This window comes from Mercenaria mercenaria, chromosome 15, assembly GCF_021730395.1.
Source record: "Mercenaria mercenaria strain notata chromosome 15, MADL_Memer_1, whole genome shotgun sequence".
NCBI classification, from domain to species: domain Eukaryota; kingdom Metazoa; phylum Mollusca; class Bivalvia; order Venerida; family Veneridae; genus Mercenaria; species Mercenaria mercenaria.
The window spans coordinates 65,453,198-65,471,920 of NC_069375.1; the positions used below are offsets into that span (position 1 = coordinate 65,453,198).

The 18,723-nt window shown below is 34.7% G+C and overlaps 1 protein-coding gene across 1 annotated transcript; it reads left to right on the forward strand.

Moving 5' to 3' along the window:
• Window positions 1-11,298: 11,298 nt before the first annotated feature.
• Window positions 11,299-18,051, forward strand: LOC123556932 (uncharacterized). The gene is made up of 2 exons (XM_045348032.2): window positions 11,299-11,869; window positions 14,545-18,051. Exons 1-2 carry the CDS (start codon window positions 11,523-11,525, stop codon window positions 15,989-15,991), a joined length of 1,794 nt encoding a protein of 597 aa, XP_045203967.2. The 5' UTR covers window positions 11,299-11,522; the 3' UTR covers window positions 15,992-18,051.
• Window positions 18,052-18,723: the final 672 nt, after the last annotated feature.

The window sequence follows — 18,723 nt, forward strand, 5'->3', positions numbered from 1 at the left end:
ATTTTGTATTTTAACTTTTCAAACCGATTCTTTAAACCACTAATACTTTTTTAAAAATAATTCTACGCTGGATTTTTAGAAAATACTCTATGCCACTGGCGTTATATCGAATGACGCTCTTGGTCTGTTTTTGTAACATTTAACATTCATCTCTATGGTCACTAGGGTTGATTGCAAAAGTATTGATAGAAACCGCAAAAACTACGGAGTCTTTTAAGCGACACACCGACATGTTATAAATCTGGACATGGAAATACTAAATAAATGACATACTGGAACGAAACTATTCATAGTTTAGACGTCTATAGTAGCAGGCAAAAAGTAAATAAATATATATTGAAATTTGGTTACTATTGTTTGGTGTTTCTAAGGCTAGGGCTGAATTTTAGACTTGAAACTTTATGGTGCTCTGTGCTTGCGGGAAATCTACCCTTACCTATTATATTTTGATGAAGATAAGCCCATGTTCAGTTCATTCGTTTTTATTTTCGAAATAATAATGAGTTTGTTTGTTTATTCTGTTGGGTTTAACGTCGCTCCGACACAAACATAGGTCATATGACGACTTCCAGCTTTGATGGTGGAAGAAAACCTCAGATGCCTCTCCGTACATTATTTCATCACGAGCGGGCACCTAGGTAGTATCACCGACATAAGCCAGCTAGATGGCTTCCCCACATGAAGAATGCAACGCCCCTTATGAGGCGGTGAGGGCCTAGTGATTTTTTGTAAGTTGCCTTAACCACTCGGCCACCGAGGCCCCCAAATATGAATGAGATCTTGAAAACACATGAAATAAGACAATATTTTGTTCATCACATTCATTTAGTATTTTGTTTGTCAATATGTAATAATAATAATAATAAGAATAATAATAATAATAATAATAATATTGATAATAATGATAATAAAAATGATAATAATAATAATTATGATGATAATAATAATAATAATGATAATAAAAATGATAACAATAATAATGATGATGATGATATGATGATGATATGATGATGATGATGATGATGATCGTCATCATCATCTAATAATAATAATAATAATAATATAAAAATAAAATTATAGTTATGACGAAGCATTATGTAATACTTGAAGCAAAAACAAATGAAGATTAGAAGGATAGAACTGACTTTAGTTTGGCTCGTGAATTGATATTTCAGTACAATGAATTTAATTTTTGAAGAAAATACAACAACAACAAGAAAACGAAAGCAGATTTCTCTTTATTAATAATGTCACTCGATGTGCTCCATATTAGGGTGTAATGAAATACATCACAGCTAAATATTGTCTTAGTTACTATAGGATGAAGGGTTAACATGTAAACAAACAAACCAATAACTATAGTCAATAGATTACGTTCACGATACAAACACTGATAGATCGTTGACCTTAACTATCCGGTCACGGAGGACCCCAAATATTTATGCGATCTTGAAAAAAACCCACTTTTCTGTTCATCGAATTCAGCCTTTGATAAGATTTATATATCTTGTTATTATCTTGGTAATACATGGTAATGTGCATAGTTAATATACATACTATCAGTTTTCACGATCTATAAAAATTAGTTTTGTCTTTCCATTCTGTATACTGTATAGTACAAGTATTTTTAAACATCTTGGTCGGACATTGTCATATATATCTTTTTTATACATACTTAATCAATGTCCTTGGTTTCTTTAGGTCTTTGAAGTCACGTACGAATTTCTATAGTTTTAGTTTAATTTTGTTATAAGGACTCAGTATCAATTAAGAAATAATATATCTCATATTGTCGTTGAATAACATTATTGTTTGGAGTTCAGATGCAAAGGAATTATAACACGAGGGTGTCTGAACGACAATGATTTTATTCAAGAACAAACCACTAAATGAGATATGTTATTTCGGTTCTAACACGTTACCAAGGATCCAAGTACATCAAGTCCTTGAAGACATTCACCAAATATATTTCTGTTTTTGTTTTGTTTTTGTTCCAGCGCGCCGCTATGCTCTTTAAAGCTATGATGTAGTTATTTTGACGTCAGGAAAATGTTGAATTGTTTAAGATATAGATTTCAGTTTTGCGTGCTTTGTTTGCAAATAAAACACGGTTTTGAGTTCAGATGCGTAAAGGCCTGAGTGATTAATTACGACGAATCTGAACAAATATTCGTATTTTATTTGCCAATAAAGCAGGCAAAACTAAAATCTTTTTCCATTCTTACACGTTCTAATAACAACAGAAAGGGATACTAATCTGGAGTCCGTTTTAAGTGTAAATGGAGTTTAAATGGAGTTAACCAGAATAGCCAAAAAAGTCATTTTGCGTAAAATTTTTAAATCAACAAGATAATACACGGTAAAATCCTTCTTTGTTTATATAAAAGGAAAATCTTATAAGTGTTAGAATGTATTATAACACATAATTTCAGCCTTCTTTGTTTAACAGAAAAATGCATCAGCTCGTGTTAGAATACTTAAAGACGGTTTCTTTCTGATGGGTAAATAGAAACAAACGTAATGATTTTTTGTAAAGAAATGAATATAATATTATTATGTTTTGCTTTTTTTGTCATTCACCGGAAATCCAAAACGTTGTACCACCTTAATGATAAGAAAAAGTTACTTTATTACAAATCAAAATGACACAAAATAGCCCCTATAACTTTCGAAAATAAACCTTTCGTTTTTATTTGTCATTTAAAGGGCAAAACAATCTCTTATAATAAACAATCGATTCAGATAAGCACCGAACAGAACAAACCTGGGAGAAAAAAACTTAATTTTAACTAAATCATTATTGTTGAATTGTATCTAGAACAACGTATTTTAGGTTATTTGCATCTTTAAAAGCAGAGAATTACGTTGTTTCTACAAGAAATAGACTGAAAGTGGAAGGTGTTTTTGTCACAATTATGTCTCCGCGGAACGTGTCGGCGATTAGCACAACTAAGATTGGTACTGATCACACCTGTGAATTTTCTTTGAAATCCGTCCAGCAGTTTGACCTGTGAAAGCCGGACAAGCTTAATTCGGACGGACAGACGGCTAAGGCAAAAACAATATCTCCTCCCCACCTATGGGGGAGACATAACTAATGCATTTATCAAACGATCTCCGAACAAAGTGCAATTCTGATATAGCAACATTGGTCTATTTTGGAACTGTTATAATATGGGTCCCATTTGGCAAAATGTACAGAAAATAGTATATGGAGATCTAAACATAGATACGGAAAGAGTATTTACATTTTCGGATGTTCCATTAAAATATATGTATAGAATATAATATAAGAATACAACTTTGACAAGTAAGGTTTAGAAAAAATGGCATAGATTTATCTGGAAGTAGGACTATCACAGTGAATTTTAATGGAATATATACTGCTGATTTCAGAAAACCTCACCGAATGGGCATTTACAACAAACGCAGGTTGTAAATGACGTAGCTGTCACGCCAGTTATCGGTGAGATGGTAATTTGATCATGATTGTAGTTTGTTCCGCCTAAAGTTTGCTCCGCCTAAAAGTATGTTTCTATCGAACACAATTATTTAAAGTTACAGAAAACAATATTGTAAAGGTTTAGTTACAAAAGTAAAATATTACAGGGGTCTATTTAAAGAGAATAAATACATACATGTGCATGTACACATACCCAGCATATACACTTAAGACTATTTTTAACTGTTGGAAGATCGATATTGATGTGTATTGTATACACGTATTGATAGCAACACTCGATGAGTGATGGTTAGGAAAACTGCCCACCTGACATATAGGAAGAACTGTTGAAAACGGGCGTTATATAAACCCGAGAAAATAAATAAATGAATTTCCGTCATGAGCAAGTTTCTTGGCAAGGAAACTTACTTAGTCATAAATCCCGAATCAAGTTTAAATTCGCTATTATATAAAGTCAAATGAAGGAGTCAAGTACTTATCTATGTTTGGGTTTAACGTTGCACCGACACAACTTTAGGTCATATTGCGACTTTCCAGCTTTGATGGTGGAGGAAGACCCCAGGTGCACCTCCATGCATTATTTTATCACAAGCGGACACCTGGGTAGACCTTCCGTAAGCCAGCTGGATGGCTTCCTCATATGTAGAATTCAACGCCCCGAGTGAAAATCGAACTCACGTCGATAAGGGACAAGTGATTTGTAGTCAGCGACATTAACCACTCGGCGAGTTAAGCACTTAAGGCTTTTAACATCATGTACAAGTGTCTGAAGTGGAATTGTTAATATTTAGATGTAAGTACATGTTCAATGTACGCAAAAAAAAAGATTCCAGTTGATTCAAGCCTGTCTCCAGAATAGCATGTTTGCTAGATTCTCAATATACCTTTATAACTTGAATAACGTATATAAACATGGCATTTATGTTTAAATTAAATATTTTGTTTTAACATGAAAAGTCCTTGACCGGGCGATAAAAATTCTCATGTTGTTTACATGTGTAATTTTACGTGTATAAACACATCTTTTTTTTTAAATGCGTAATGCAATTCATAATGCAAAAATAATAAAGTATGGGATTTCGATAACATTCCAATGGAGATTTGATAAAATGATTGTTCTGTATCTTTGCATATATTTTTTACTATATGTTTTGATAAAGGAATAGTTCTGTCAGATTGGGGCAAAATTATTATAAGTCCTATTCCTAAGTCAAATACAATAGATCCAAGAATCCAATGCCGTAGAGGTATCCCGTTATCATGTACAAGATTTATGGTTCAATTTTAAACCACCGTCTGTTTAAATGGACAGAGAATAATGATATTCTATCTGATGAACAAAATGGTTTTAGAAAAATTAGAAAAAAAAATAAAAGTGCAATTGATCTTTTATTGTCGCTAACCAATATTTTTGATTCAAGGAAAAAGGCTAAACAAGTCAACTTTCTGTGCTTTTATTGATTATAGGAAAGCCTATGATCTTATTGATAGAAATATTCTTTAGAAAAAGTTAGGTGATTTTGGTATAAATGGCAATATGTTGTTGGCATTACAGCCACTGTATCAATCTGTATACTCTCGTATTAGATTAAATGACCTAAACACAGACTTGTTTGATGTCCAACGTGGATTACGTCAGGGCTGTTCTTTGTCTCCTATGCTTTTTAACCTTTTCTCTAATGATTTAGTTATACATGTACGTATAAAAGCGGTTGGAGTAGGAACCCACAGACTATGAACGAGCCTGTATTTTATTAAATGCTGATTACGTAGTACTAACTGCAGAGAATGAAACTATTTTGCAAAGTATATTAGATGTATTGGACAACTAGTGTAATACAAATTCAATGATTATTAATCGAGATAAAAGCATTATTGTACTCTTTCTTCCACAATCGACTAATAGAACTACATTTAATATCTGGTGTGGTGGTCATGCTTTACAAGTTTTAAGACAGTATATATATTTGGGTATTTTACTTACGGAATATTTAGGTTACAACAAAACAGCTAAATGTAGCTCTGAACGCGAGCAGGGCATAAGGGTTACTTATTGCTAAATCAAAATCTGTTGCTACACTGCCATATAATGTTTTTGTTAAATTAAATGATTCAACAGAATGGCCAGTTTTTACATATGGAGCTTCAATATAGGACCAAAAAATCTTACTCATGTATCAATGCCGGTGTAATGAAGTATTTCGACCCCCATAGAATAATGACCCCCGGTCATTATTCTATAGAAAAAGTGACCCTCCGGTCATAGTATTATGACCTCCAGATCATAGTACTATGACTCCCCCACGTGAAGTAAACTGAACTTCACGAAGAATATTGACTCCCATAAAAAAACGACCCCCGGTCATTTGGTCAAATTTAGTGATAACTCATGTATCTAAGGCCTAATTGCTACATTTTATGCCCCCACTCCGGGGAGGGGTGGGGGGCATATAGATTTGCCATTGTCTGTCCGTCCTTCCGTTTGACCATTAGCCCCAGATACCATCACTTGACACAGAAATCAGAGCATTCCGCAACGGGAAAAGGGATTCTATTTCTAGATGCTGTATCTTGGTGTATACATTTTTTTCAGGAAAATAACAATTCACAATACGTTCACAAAACACACCAGTGTCAATAATCCCTGCAAACTTCGGTATGAAGTAATTCTTCAGAAGAAAACTGCACAAGAAACTGCTAGCATAGAACTTAGTATTAAAAGAAGTTGCAATACTTAGCAGTGGCAGTAAAGTACGGTAGCGGCAACAATAGAAAGTAGTAGTAGTAGTAGTAGTAGTAGTGGTAGTGGTAGTAGTAGTAGTAGTAGTGGCAGTGGTAGTGGCAGTTGCAGTAGCAGCAGCAGCAGAGGAATAAGTGACAGCAACAACAGCAGCAGGAGAAGAAGAGGTAGATGTACAAGACGTATTAGTGGAAGTAGGTATAGTAGTATCAGTAGTAGCAGTTGTAGTAGTAGTAGTAGAAGTAGTAGTAGTAGTAGTAGAAGAAGAAGAAGTACATGTAGTAATAGCAATAGAAGTAGCGGCACCAGTAGTAGTAGTACAATCAAAATGTTAACTATTGGCAATGGAGGGTATTAGAGTTGTAGATCTAGTAAAATTGTCCGTTAGGTTTGGTGGGGATCACTTTTTAATAGATATTATCGTCGAAAGTCTTTTTAAGAGCCTGTGTTTTACACGGAAAGAGTAACTTTTTTAAATAGAATAATGTCCGGGAATCGATATTGTATGAGAGTTCGAATGTAGTAGTTTCGGCAGTGAGTATTTTACATGGAAGGAGTCACTTTTTCTATAGAATAATAACCGGGGTCGTTATTCTATGAGATTCGAAGGGAGTCATCTTTAGGGAGTCAGTACTTTACTTGGAGGGGTCAGTTTTTCTATAGAATAATGACCGGGGGGTCGTTATTCTACAGAGTTTTCAAAGAGAGTCAGTTTTTTATAAGGAGAGTCAATATTTTACAGGAAAGGAGTCACATTTTCTATAGAATAATGACCGGGGGTCGTTATTCTATGGGGGTCGAAATACTTCATTATACCGGACAAAATAGAGATATATGACTTTATTTAGGAATCGGAAAGTATACACGGGAAGCATACATCAAATGCTGCATTTTATGTGGAATAAGCTTGGCAACTCCCACAGTTGAGATCTAAAAGCTAGCTACTGTAATAAAATTGGAGAAGCAGCTATGTTATTTTATAAAGCTGAATGGAAAATTCTTATTAATCGAGACACTGGTACAAGTAGAGGTGGGGGAAATAAACTAAGGACGTATGAATTACTAAAGGAGGAATTTGTAACTGAAGATTATGTGAGGGTAAATATGACTTTTCCATTACTGCTCATGAACAGACTCAATCAAACCGAGTCTGCAATTTTCACTGTTTGCTTTGTTTTCGGTGCTTCCGAGGGATCTACTTTTCAGATTTTATCTAAAGCATAGAGCCTCTTTTACTAAATTTAGATTAGCGCCAATATGATTAGAGACAAGACGGTATCAAAACCTCAAAATCGAAGACAGAATATGTCCCATTTTTAAATCTTCCGTAGAAAATGAAAAACAAATACTTCTCCAATGTTGTTCATATGATGAATTAAGGCAGCCAATATTAAACAAAGCATCTAATATAAACATGAATTTTGTTAATTTAACAGTAGATGAAAAACTAGTTTTGTACTCTCCAACAAAGATATGAGAATTCTGACCGTAAAAACCTGCTGCAGTATTCCTCAACTTAGATTTAACATCTTTTTTTATAAATAGGTTTCATTTTTAACACTGTATAAAAACACTGATGTTTTATCATTCTAAATAATGTCTTGATATAACATTTTGTTTTACTCTGTAGTAAGCCCGCCCGCTTAGCTCAGTAAGGAGAGCGTTGGTCTACGGATCGCTCCTCAGTTTTATTATATAAATATGTGTTGACGTTAAGCGATGTGTGTGTGTGTGCGTACGTATGTGCGTGTGTGCGTGCTTGCGTGCGTGTGTGTGCCTGTGAATGAACAATTAACAGTGATAATAAGTCTCCTGTTATTGGAAATTGAATGGCATTTTACTTTTACTGCATGCATAAATATAATATGCTTATTGTAAAATGATAAGACATAAATAAAGACATAAGAAACAAAGATCATAATTATGCTTTCACACCCCCACCCCTGAAAAAAATGTTTAAAAATGGGTCATCTAGGGTCAAAAACTAGGTCACTGGGTCAAATCAAAGAAAAACGTTGTGTATGGGATAGAAGCTGTATTTTTCAGTTGATCTTCATGAATTTTGGTCTGAATGATTTTCTTGATGAATTCTAGGTCAAGTTCGAATATGGGTCATCTTAGGTAAAAAACTAGGTCACAAGGTCAAATTAAAGAAACACCTTGTGTACGCAATAGGGGCTTCATTTTACCTTGGATATTCATAAAATGTAGTCAGAATATTTACCATGATGAAATCTAGGCCGAGTTCAAATATGGGTCATCTGGGAAACATGTTTACTCTGTAATGATGTGTTTCTCAGGTGAGCAACCTAGGGCCATCTTGGTCCTCTTGTTTCATAAATATTTAGAATCCTTCGTCCTCTCTCTGACTCAACGACAGAATAATATCTCCAGCCGATATGGTTGAAAAAAGGAATAGTACCATATCAGAAATGATTAGTTAAATGCATGTACTGAAGCGAATAATAAACACAATAAGATGTTATATAAAGACAAATAATGCAAATAATATAAACAATCAAAAGAAAACGAAAAATACAGGTAAAGAATGGAACAGAAATACTGAATAAGAAAAACAAAAGAAACTTTACCTGAAAAAAAAACTAAACAAGAAATATCTTTAAAAATGATGGTCGGCGAATTGTAATAAGGAAAGAAGTTTATTCATTTTTCATCTAACATTCATCTTTCATCTAACATTTTTCAAATTGCAAAACTAAACACCGCACTTTAACAATTTAAATCGTTCTCTTTTAATTTTTCGCAAAGGTTTCGTAGGGTTGCAATTTTGTTTCGTTTATCCTTAGACGAATAATTACAGCAGTAGTTCGATGAAGATTCATAAAGCGGTTCATGAGAAGAGGTCATTAAACGTGTTTATATTTTTAGCTAAATTGGTCCCTATCCCCATTTGTAACAAAATAGCAAGAGACCTTACGATATTGTTACACATCGAGTTTGATAAAAATCCATTACATTTTAGTGGTTAATGCGAAGAAAGGCATATCTACTTTTAGCTATAGTGGTCCCTAATAGGGCCCAAGTTCCTATATAAATAAATTTGGAAGAGGACCTTATAATGATGCTTCAGACCAAGTATAACAAAGATCCACCAAGCTGTTCATGAGACGCTGTAGAAAGGCATTTCTAGTTTTAGCTGTAGCAGCCCCTAAAAGGGGTCAAATGTCCCAGCTGAACAAAGTTGGCTGCGGGCCTAATAAAGATGCTACAAATCAAGTTTGATTAGAATACATGAGAAAAAATCAATTAAAGGATTTTTTTATTTATTATTTTTAGTTATTTCTAAAATAGGCCAACTGATCCCGCTTTAACAATGTATATGTATATTCGCTATTCATGAATCTTTGGACAATGACGTCACACCTATAAAAAGTGAAGGTCAAGCAAAACATACAATTGTTATTATTTCAATATTTCTGTTTCATAAGCAAATTTTGACCGCATAAGCAAAGTTTGACCGTAGTTATATCACATAGATAAACTGTATGCAACGTACCTTCATTTCAGTGTAAAATGAGATTCAGTCATTATATAGCATATATATAATGAAACAGATTTCAACTGAGTTCAATACATGCATACAATACTAAAAAAAAAATATTCATATATAACAAATCAGTTAAATAATTTGTAACAAATATATCAAAGCAAACAAGTACTCATTTTAATATGCAAACTGAATAAGTCACAAAAGCAAGAAACATTTTCATATACAGACGACAATTGTAACAAGGAAAATCTTTTAAAAAGCACTTCTCTACATAAAAGACTTTTATCACACTCTTATTCATGTGATACGCAGACCGTATTCAGCTCTTTCTTTAATTTGATATATGTTGGTATTTGAACAGGTTTTTATCATATTTATTAAACTTACTTATTATTTTGAGATATATCAATATTCTTGCTAAATATACTGAGCCAAAGTTGGCTTAAAAACTGTGAGCAGCGTCGTTTAGGATAAACGCTTTGTCTACATTTCACTCAGCGCAGCACAGTCAACAGAGTGAAAGAAATTGACACTCTCGTCCAATCAGGCAGAGTGTTGCATAAATCTTCGGTTTTGATAAATTATCTATAATGCGTTATTAAGTAGTTTGATTGGCAAACTGAAGTCACGTGGCATAGGAAAACGAAAACGAATTTAGACGGCGTCGCCGAAAAAAAACTAAAAAAAAAAACAACTCATGATGACTCGATCTCATACGGAAAACTCAGAGAAGACATGTGAGTTTTTAAATTATCTCTCGGCCACGAGATAAAAAAAAGTAAAAAAAGTTATCTCGTGGCCACAAGATGTTAAAAGTTAGAGGAAAACCAGACAAAAGAATGTTAACTCGTGACCACGTGATGTAAAAGATAATGCTAAATCGTGGCTACATTTTGTGATCAGTTCTAATCAATCTTGCACACAACTTGTATTGGCATAATTTTTCGGTTCCTTTCGAAAACTGACCAGATCCAATCATGGGTATCATAGTTATGGCCACTTAAAGGGCCAACGTGTGTCATTTTGGCTTGTGAAAACGATAGAAACCACATTTTGCTATGAATTTTAATCAAACATGGGTTCAAGAGTTATGGCCCTTAAAAGGAAAAAAGAGCTTTTTTGGCTTTTGCAACCACATATATGGTTAAATACCTTAAACAACAATAGATCTTGGATTTCATGATGGAGCCAAAATGTGTTGATTTTTACCTTGTGAACACGATGGAAGTGACATTTTACATTTGAATGTTTATCTTGATGATTCCCATGTCAAGTTAACTCGTGGCCACGAGATAGTATAGAAATAAAACTCACATGTCCCCTCTGAGCTTCCGTTATTTCATACAAAACGATTTACTGAATGTCTTTTGTTATCTGCAATTTAGCTGACTGAGCTTTTGTGTCCTATACTGGATAGTTAAAATGAAACAAATACTGTTATCTACGTGTCAAGTAATGTACAAGCAATTGCAACTTTGAATGATTTAATCAGTTATTATGACATGAACGCGTCCTAGGGTTTGCGCAGGAATTAGGTTATCATTTGGGATTGATATAAAAACTAGCGTTGACTTGCCAATCAACATAACAATACGATCAAACTGATCTTTTATCAGATTTAGAAGGGTGCTAAATCAGTAAGAAGACAGACAAATAAGTGATCCTGTAGATGAAGTTGTGTATATAACTAGTTTTTACAAGACCGAGATTGAGTTCTCCGGAGTATAAAATTCCGTTATATCTTTTAACGTTTTAACATTAATGTCTTATCAAACTTAATATGTAGACAGATATTTAGGACATACAAGATGGCTACCGGTGGTAAGTTATCTAGACGGTTCGAGGGCGAACATGAACCGTTTTATGACTTTGCATGTTCTTTATGTGAGGAAGAAGGAAGACATATAGAAGCTGCTAGATATTGTGAAGAATGTTTTGTTTACATGTGTGACTCTTGTGTTAGAAATCACAACAAATTTCCGCTGCACAGGAGTCATCAGTTGCTAGAGCAAAGCCAGTTTGGGAAAGTGACCAAGTCTAAACTTGTTTCACTTCCGACAAAGCGATGTTTGAAACATCCTGGGGAACTGATGAATATTTTCTGTGGAAACCATGACGTCGTATGTTGTAGCTCATGCAAGGTTCTCGAGCACAGGTATGTTTAATGTCGTTAACCGTATTGATATTCCACAGCATGGAAGGCCACTGAGCCATGCTAATTGCCTAATGCTAAATGACAAATATATAATGCTAAACTCCAATTACACTTAAAATTTGAAAGTAACATCTATGTTGTACCACAGAAAAGTGGTCTTGTTTTTTCCATTCGGTCAATTATAAAAAAGTTACGATATAGGTTATTTATAGTAAAACGAAGGGATGTTAATCTTTAAAAAAAATTCCAAACAAATTTTGTAAGTCCTCACAAAAATCCTTACCCGGTAAAGATAGGTCAAAATACACCTCAACATTGGATGTAATATGCATGTTGTACTACAAAACAGTGGTCTTGATTTTTCCCTACGACTAGTAATGAAAAAGTTGCAATATAAGAAGGGACCTGCGCATGGCACTCCGTCTCATGATGGTGTACAATTGTGCCAAGTAACATCAAAATCTCTCCATGCACGAAGAAGATATGGTTCGGACAAAGTTTTCATTCTTGTATACTTTGACCTCCAAGTGTGACCTTGACCGTAGCTCTAGGGACCTGGTTCTTGCGCATGACACTCCGTCTTATGATGGTGAACAAATGTGCCAAGTTTCATCAAAATCTCTCCATGCATAAAGAAGAAAAGCTTTCATTCTTGTATCCTTTGACCTCCAAGTGTGACCTTGACCTTAGACCTACGGACCTGGTTTTTGCGCATGACACTCCGTATCATGATGGTGAACAATTGTGCCAAGTTAAATCAATATCCCTCCATGCATAAAGAAGATATGCACTGGACAAAGTCTGTGGATGCCGCCCAGCCGCCCACCCATCAGGGGCGTTCCCATAATACGTCCCGTTTTTCAAACGGGCGTATAAAAATTGTATTCTTACGGATTGTCATCGAACATGTTTAAGCACGAAATGACATAAAATAATGTTCCAAAATTTCTGAATATTATTGTACTGTTCTACATCCAGTTACACCGGGTGATTCGAGATATATATAACTAATTGATGTTGCAGGTTATCATTCTAACTGGTATTTCACAAGAGTTTTAGCATCAACACGAGAACAAATTTAATGTTTGAAATGAACAGTAATATAGTCCTATTTCTAAAAAAGAAAAAACAACAACACTTTGCATTGGGCCATATTCGAAAAATGTATCGCATTTGATAAAAAGTATTTCATGGCCGAGTGGTTAAGTTCGCTGACTTCAAATCACTTGCCTCTCATCGATGTGGGTTTGAGCCTCACTCGGGGCGTTGAATTCTTCATGTGAGGAAGCCAGCTGGCTTACAGAAGGTCGGTGGTTCTACCCAAGTGCCCGCTCGTGATGAAATAATGCATGGAGGGGCAACTAGGGTCTTCCTCCACCATTAAAGCTGGAAAGTCGCCATATGACCTATCATGTGTCGGTGCGACGTTAAATAAAAAAATGTTTAATCAGAAGTTTCATTTTCACTCTGCTGTCACCCCAAATTAAATTCACCGGCACTGCATCTTCCATTTTATGTAAACTACACATACGAAAAAACACATTTAATGTTAAAAGTTATTAATTGATATAGCCCTAGTGTTGTGCAGTGAAAAATCAGAAAAATCGTTATAAATAAGTAATCAAACAATGTCTATTTCTAATATAGAAACTACAATAAGGATAAATTATTCAATAATTTTATGTTGCTAAAATCCTAAATGATGAAAATTCTATATGCTTTCATTAGAGATGAGAAAAAGTTGGGATGTCTGAAGATGTCAAAACTTTATTGCCACATTATGCACTTTAATCTTTGTCAGTCGATAATTTGCTAAAAGGTTTCTTTTTACAGATTTCATTCTAAATGCATTTATGATAAGGTCATTGTTATCGTCTGGATAATTTAAATATGAAGACTTCCTGACTGATAAGGCGCCGATGGCTGTCAAAACGTGTTAATATTTTAAATACTTGTAATTTATTTACCATGTACACTTTCTTGAATGTGATTGGTTTATACTGTTAATTACAGTCATAATAAGGGTAATTTTAAATGGTCAGTTATTTTATGTTGAGATCAAATATTTTTTCATGACAGCATGTTTCTAAGAGATTTGGATTTCCAAATAGAAACATCATAATCAACTAGAAATTCCACTAGAAACACTCGAATTGTTAATACTTAAATCTTTTTTACTAATTGTTATACTACCGTCATAACGGATAACCATGTGAAATTTTTTGATTGTTTATTTAAAACTGTGGTTTTCCACTGAAGAAAAATAAAGAAGATATTATGGAACTTTGTTTTATAATTCGGATATGATAAGTAGTGCCATAGTACCTATATCGTCCATAATAATTTTCGGCATTACAATATATCAAAAACACTTTGCACTGGACTTGAAAAATGTATAACATTGAATATAATTTTTTTCATGTTTCATTTTCCATCTGCTCTTGTCCCGTATAGGTTATATTCATTATAACGTAAAAAACACACTGCGTAAAAATACTTAATATCTTATTTTATGAATTTAATCGACTTTGGTTATTGCAAATGAATGTGCATGATAACATATTTTAAGTAATCTCTAACTTGTACGCTAATTGTCTTATATAAAATTCAACTGACAGTTATTATCTCATGTCTTATCAGTCTTTATTTAAAATACTTTCTTTTTTTTATTGCAGCAACTGTGATAAAACCAAACATTTGATCGATGCGGCTAAAGGTATACAGAAAAGCAAAGAGTACCAAACTGTCAAACAAGAAACCCGTGCTCTCCTGAACGATGCCGTTAGAGTTCTTGCAGACCGAGAAACAGATATTTCTCGTACCGAGGCTGAAAAACAAGAAGTCAAGCACATTATTGCTGACTTTAGAAACAAAGTCAATAAGAAGTTTGATGACCTGGCGCAAAAAACTCTCAATGCTTTATATGATAAAGCGAAAATTATCGTAAGCAGTTGCGAACAAGATACAAAAGATCTTGCTGTCATAAAATCAACAGCTGAGGACACGTTGAAACGGCTGGTGTCATTCACTGGAGATAATGAATGCGATCTGTTTTTACAAGTCAAAACCGGCAAGAAGTTCTTGAGTAATGCTAAACAGGAAGTTTGTACTATCTCGGAGACGGTACAGAAAGATGCTATTACTTTTAGGATAGACCAGGAAATCGAGCAATACTTTAGTTCAGTTGATATGTTGGGCACCTTTACAGATATCTCTATGAACGCAAATCAACTTTCATCAGCAACCACAGACACGCATGAGAGCCAGTCATGTACATCTACGTCGTCCCCACAGACGTCTCCGGATAATCGTTATCCGCGTTCTAAATACGAAACACAGCTATATGCTCAAATTGATGTAAAAGAGAAATCTGATAAAAAGGTGTGTAGTATATCAGGCATCTGTCAGCTACCAGACGAAACAATCCTTATTGTTGATTATAACAATAATAAGCTGAAGAGACTAGACCAGTCATATAAACTTCTCGATTCGCTGCGACTACACAATGGTCCATGTAGTATATGTAATGTTGGTTCTGATGAGGTTGCTGTGTCTCTGCTTTTTGCTCAGAAAGTTCAGTATATATCTGTAAAAAAGAAACTGAGATTGACGAGGTCGTTCAGTACAGGTAACATCTGTAGAGGAATTGTTTATGCTGAAGATAAACTATATGTCTGTTGTGGCTATAGATTTGATTCATCTTCCTGTTGTATAGAAGTGTATAACAACGTTGGTCAGTTACATCATTCTATAAGTGGACTTTCTCCCGATCACTGGTATATCACAGTCACAGATGATGGTCAGCATCTTCTTGTTACAAGCTGGAGCAGTAGTAAGATAACTATGCTGGATCTGACTGGTAATGTAGTCAACACGTTCAGTAATAGGGACTTGACAGCACCTAATGGCATATGCACTGATGGTAAAGGCCAGGTCTTTATCTGCGGGATCACCAGTAACACAGTTGTACAGTTGGAACCCAAGCAGCAGAAGATAGACGTGATCCTGGGAGAGAAAGATGATATCAAGAAGCCTTTTCAAATTTGCTTAGACAGAAAGCAGTCGAGAATATTGGTTTCTTGTGATGAATCATCTTATTTGTTAGTATTCAGTTTGACATAGGGCCTAAGGAATCGAAAGAAGAACATCTGAAAACATCGGCACGGATATCATTTGAAGATATATAATTCTTTTCGCTTAAACATAGTGAATTAGAAAAGAACTACTTCGCCTCGTATTGTTCCTGACGGACCACTGCGGGGCGCTATTTCGCGCTCTTGTGAGCAATATTTTCTCACATTGCGGAGTGGTTAGTTCACTTCAGCGCTTGGTCACTCGACTGTCAACATGTCCGTAGAAAATTTTTCTTTGACAACAGATAATAATACTTTGATAACGGCACATTTAGCTGAGATTTCCCGACAGCTCTCACAGCATAGAAAAGAAGGTATAGCCTTGAGAGAAGAAGACCGTGGTACTAACGCTACAGTTGGCAAAGAAGTCAACAAATTAAAGTCGGACATTGATATTCAGCGGAAACGACAGGGCAATAGAATACAGTACGTATTTAACTTTGAAATTATTGACTTTTTGAAACAAACTGTTTGGGCTATTGACAATAGCAAACCACAATATTGTCGAGAAGTTCTAAATGAGGCATTGGAAAATGTCAACAAAGTTAACGTCAGAAAATTATTCGTATCGCCGACAGCTATGAAGGAGGCTGAGACATAGTCAATTGCTACACTTCTAACCCAATGGATAGCGATTCTGAAAACGAAACTAAACTTCGCAAGGCCAAAAATCAGGCTCTCAAGAGACGGAAATCAAAGTTGGCCCAACGTTTGCAGTCAGCACGTAAAGCACCTCCTGCTTCTGTTACTTTTGGTGCTTTGTTCAACTATCTGCTTATCGTAACTACCCTCAGAAGGGAATATTTCAACATTTCCAACAAGGGGAGGAAGGTTTTTTCGAGGCTCCGGCAACTTCTAAGCTAGACCAGTCGCCTACGGCTCATGCTTTTCATGTGGCTCCTTCGAACACTTTCGACGATCATGTCCCTAATCCGCTACAGGGTTCGACAGCGACAGATCCGGTCAGGTGTCCGCCAAAAAGTAGAGATTCTCAAGAATACACTATGGACGATGAGTATTTTTCACATTCTGTTAGTTTCAGTTAAAAATGCAGATTCAAAATTGACAAAAGACTATTTTGAATATGAATCTGTACAAAAAGACAGTTTGGTTAGAAGTCGTTTGAGAGATTATTTATCTTTTTGGCAATCTATAGGTGCAAGTAATTTTATACTTGATACTATTTCACAAGGCCATAAAATACCTTTTTTATTCAGAACACGCGTCTTTATTTTTATGTATCAATAAATCTGCTTTAGATAACAGCGATTTTGTAAGTGAAGCTATATCAGAATTATTGGATAGAAATTTAGTCGAGCAATGTGACTGCATTCCTAACATAGTTAATCCGCTCACAGTTTCAGTCGGAGATAACGGAAAAAACGTCTGATTCTTGACCACAAAGTAGTAAATAAACATTTATTGAAACAGTATTTCAGGTATGAAGATATCAAAGTCGAATTATCTTTTTTGGACAAAAACTTTTGGATGATTAAATTTGATATACTTCATTGAAATTTTTCCATCACATATTAAATTTTGGGGTTTTTCATGGAAAGACAAAAAGGGAATTACCAAGTATTATAAATGTTTAGTATTACCATTCGGATAATCAACAATTAAGTCTATTAAAATATATTTAGCAAGGTTACAAGACAATTAATTTCAAAGTGGAGAGCAGAAGGTAAAAAAGTACTTATGTTTCTAGACGATGGTTTTGGGTGCGATTCTAGTTATGAAGGTACTTTATCTCTCGGGGTTTCAGTCAAACAGGGCCTCATTCTTTAAGGGTTTGTTCCCAAGTCAGAAAAAATGTATTTGGGTACCAGTACAACATTTACAATACCTAGGAAATGATATTGATTCAGTATCTGAATTGATATCCACACCTCAAACTAGAATTGACAAAAGTCTTAAGACATTGGATAATTTGTCATATAGCATTGTGAAACACATGTTCAATCGCTGGCTAGTTTTGTTGGTCAAGTGATTTCAATGTCTATTGTCATAGGTAAAATTTCTCAAATTATGACCAGATTTGTTAGTATGGACATAGCTACAGTCCATCACTGGGAGTTTTATGAAAACTTGTCTCCAGAGAGTAAGGACCAGTTAGAATTCTGGAAAAGAGAGTTACTTCATTTGAATTTTAGAAAGCTGTTTGAGTGCTTCTCTTCTATAAAAATGTTTATTTAGATGTTACATCTCTAGCTTACGGTGGTTACGAAGTAAGTGCATATGGTAATATAGCACACGGTGTGTGGTCACCGGTAGAGTCTGTACGGTCCTCCACATGGAGAAAACTCAAGGCAGTTTACAGAGTTTTGAAATCTTTAGCTCATTTGCTACGGTATCAAAGAGTTAAATGGTTTACAGACAACCAGCCAGTGAGCAAAATCGTAGATAAAGGTTCAATGGTTTATGATTTGCAGTCTATAGCTTTAGACATATACAAATTTTGCGTAAATTGTTCGACTATTATTGATATTGAATGCATATCTAGGTCAGAGAACGAAAAGGCTGATTTTCTTCCTAATATTTGCGACTTTGATGACTGGGGTATTTCTTATACCATTTTGGATTTAGTACAGAGTAAATGGGGTCCGCTAGAAGTTGACTGGTTCGCTTCCGATCACAATGCTAGATTGCCAGTTTTTATTCTAGATTTTTGAATATTAATTCAAGCGGTATAGATGCATTCACAGAAGATTGGTCCGGAAA

Excerpts from the sequence above, each read along its gene's own strand:
- LOC123556932 (XM_045348032.2), top strand. The coding sequence starts at position 11,523 with ATGGCTACCGGTGGTAAGTTATCTAGACGGTTCGAGGGCGAACATGAA. Across the intron at positions 11,870-14,544 it reads TGCAAGGTTCTCGAGCACAG|CAACTGTGATAAAACCAAAC; the intron begins GTATGTTTAATG and ends TTTTTATTGCAG.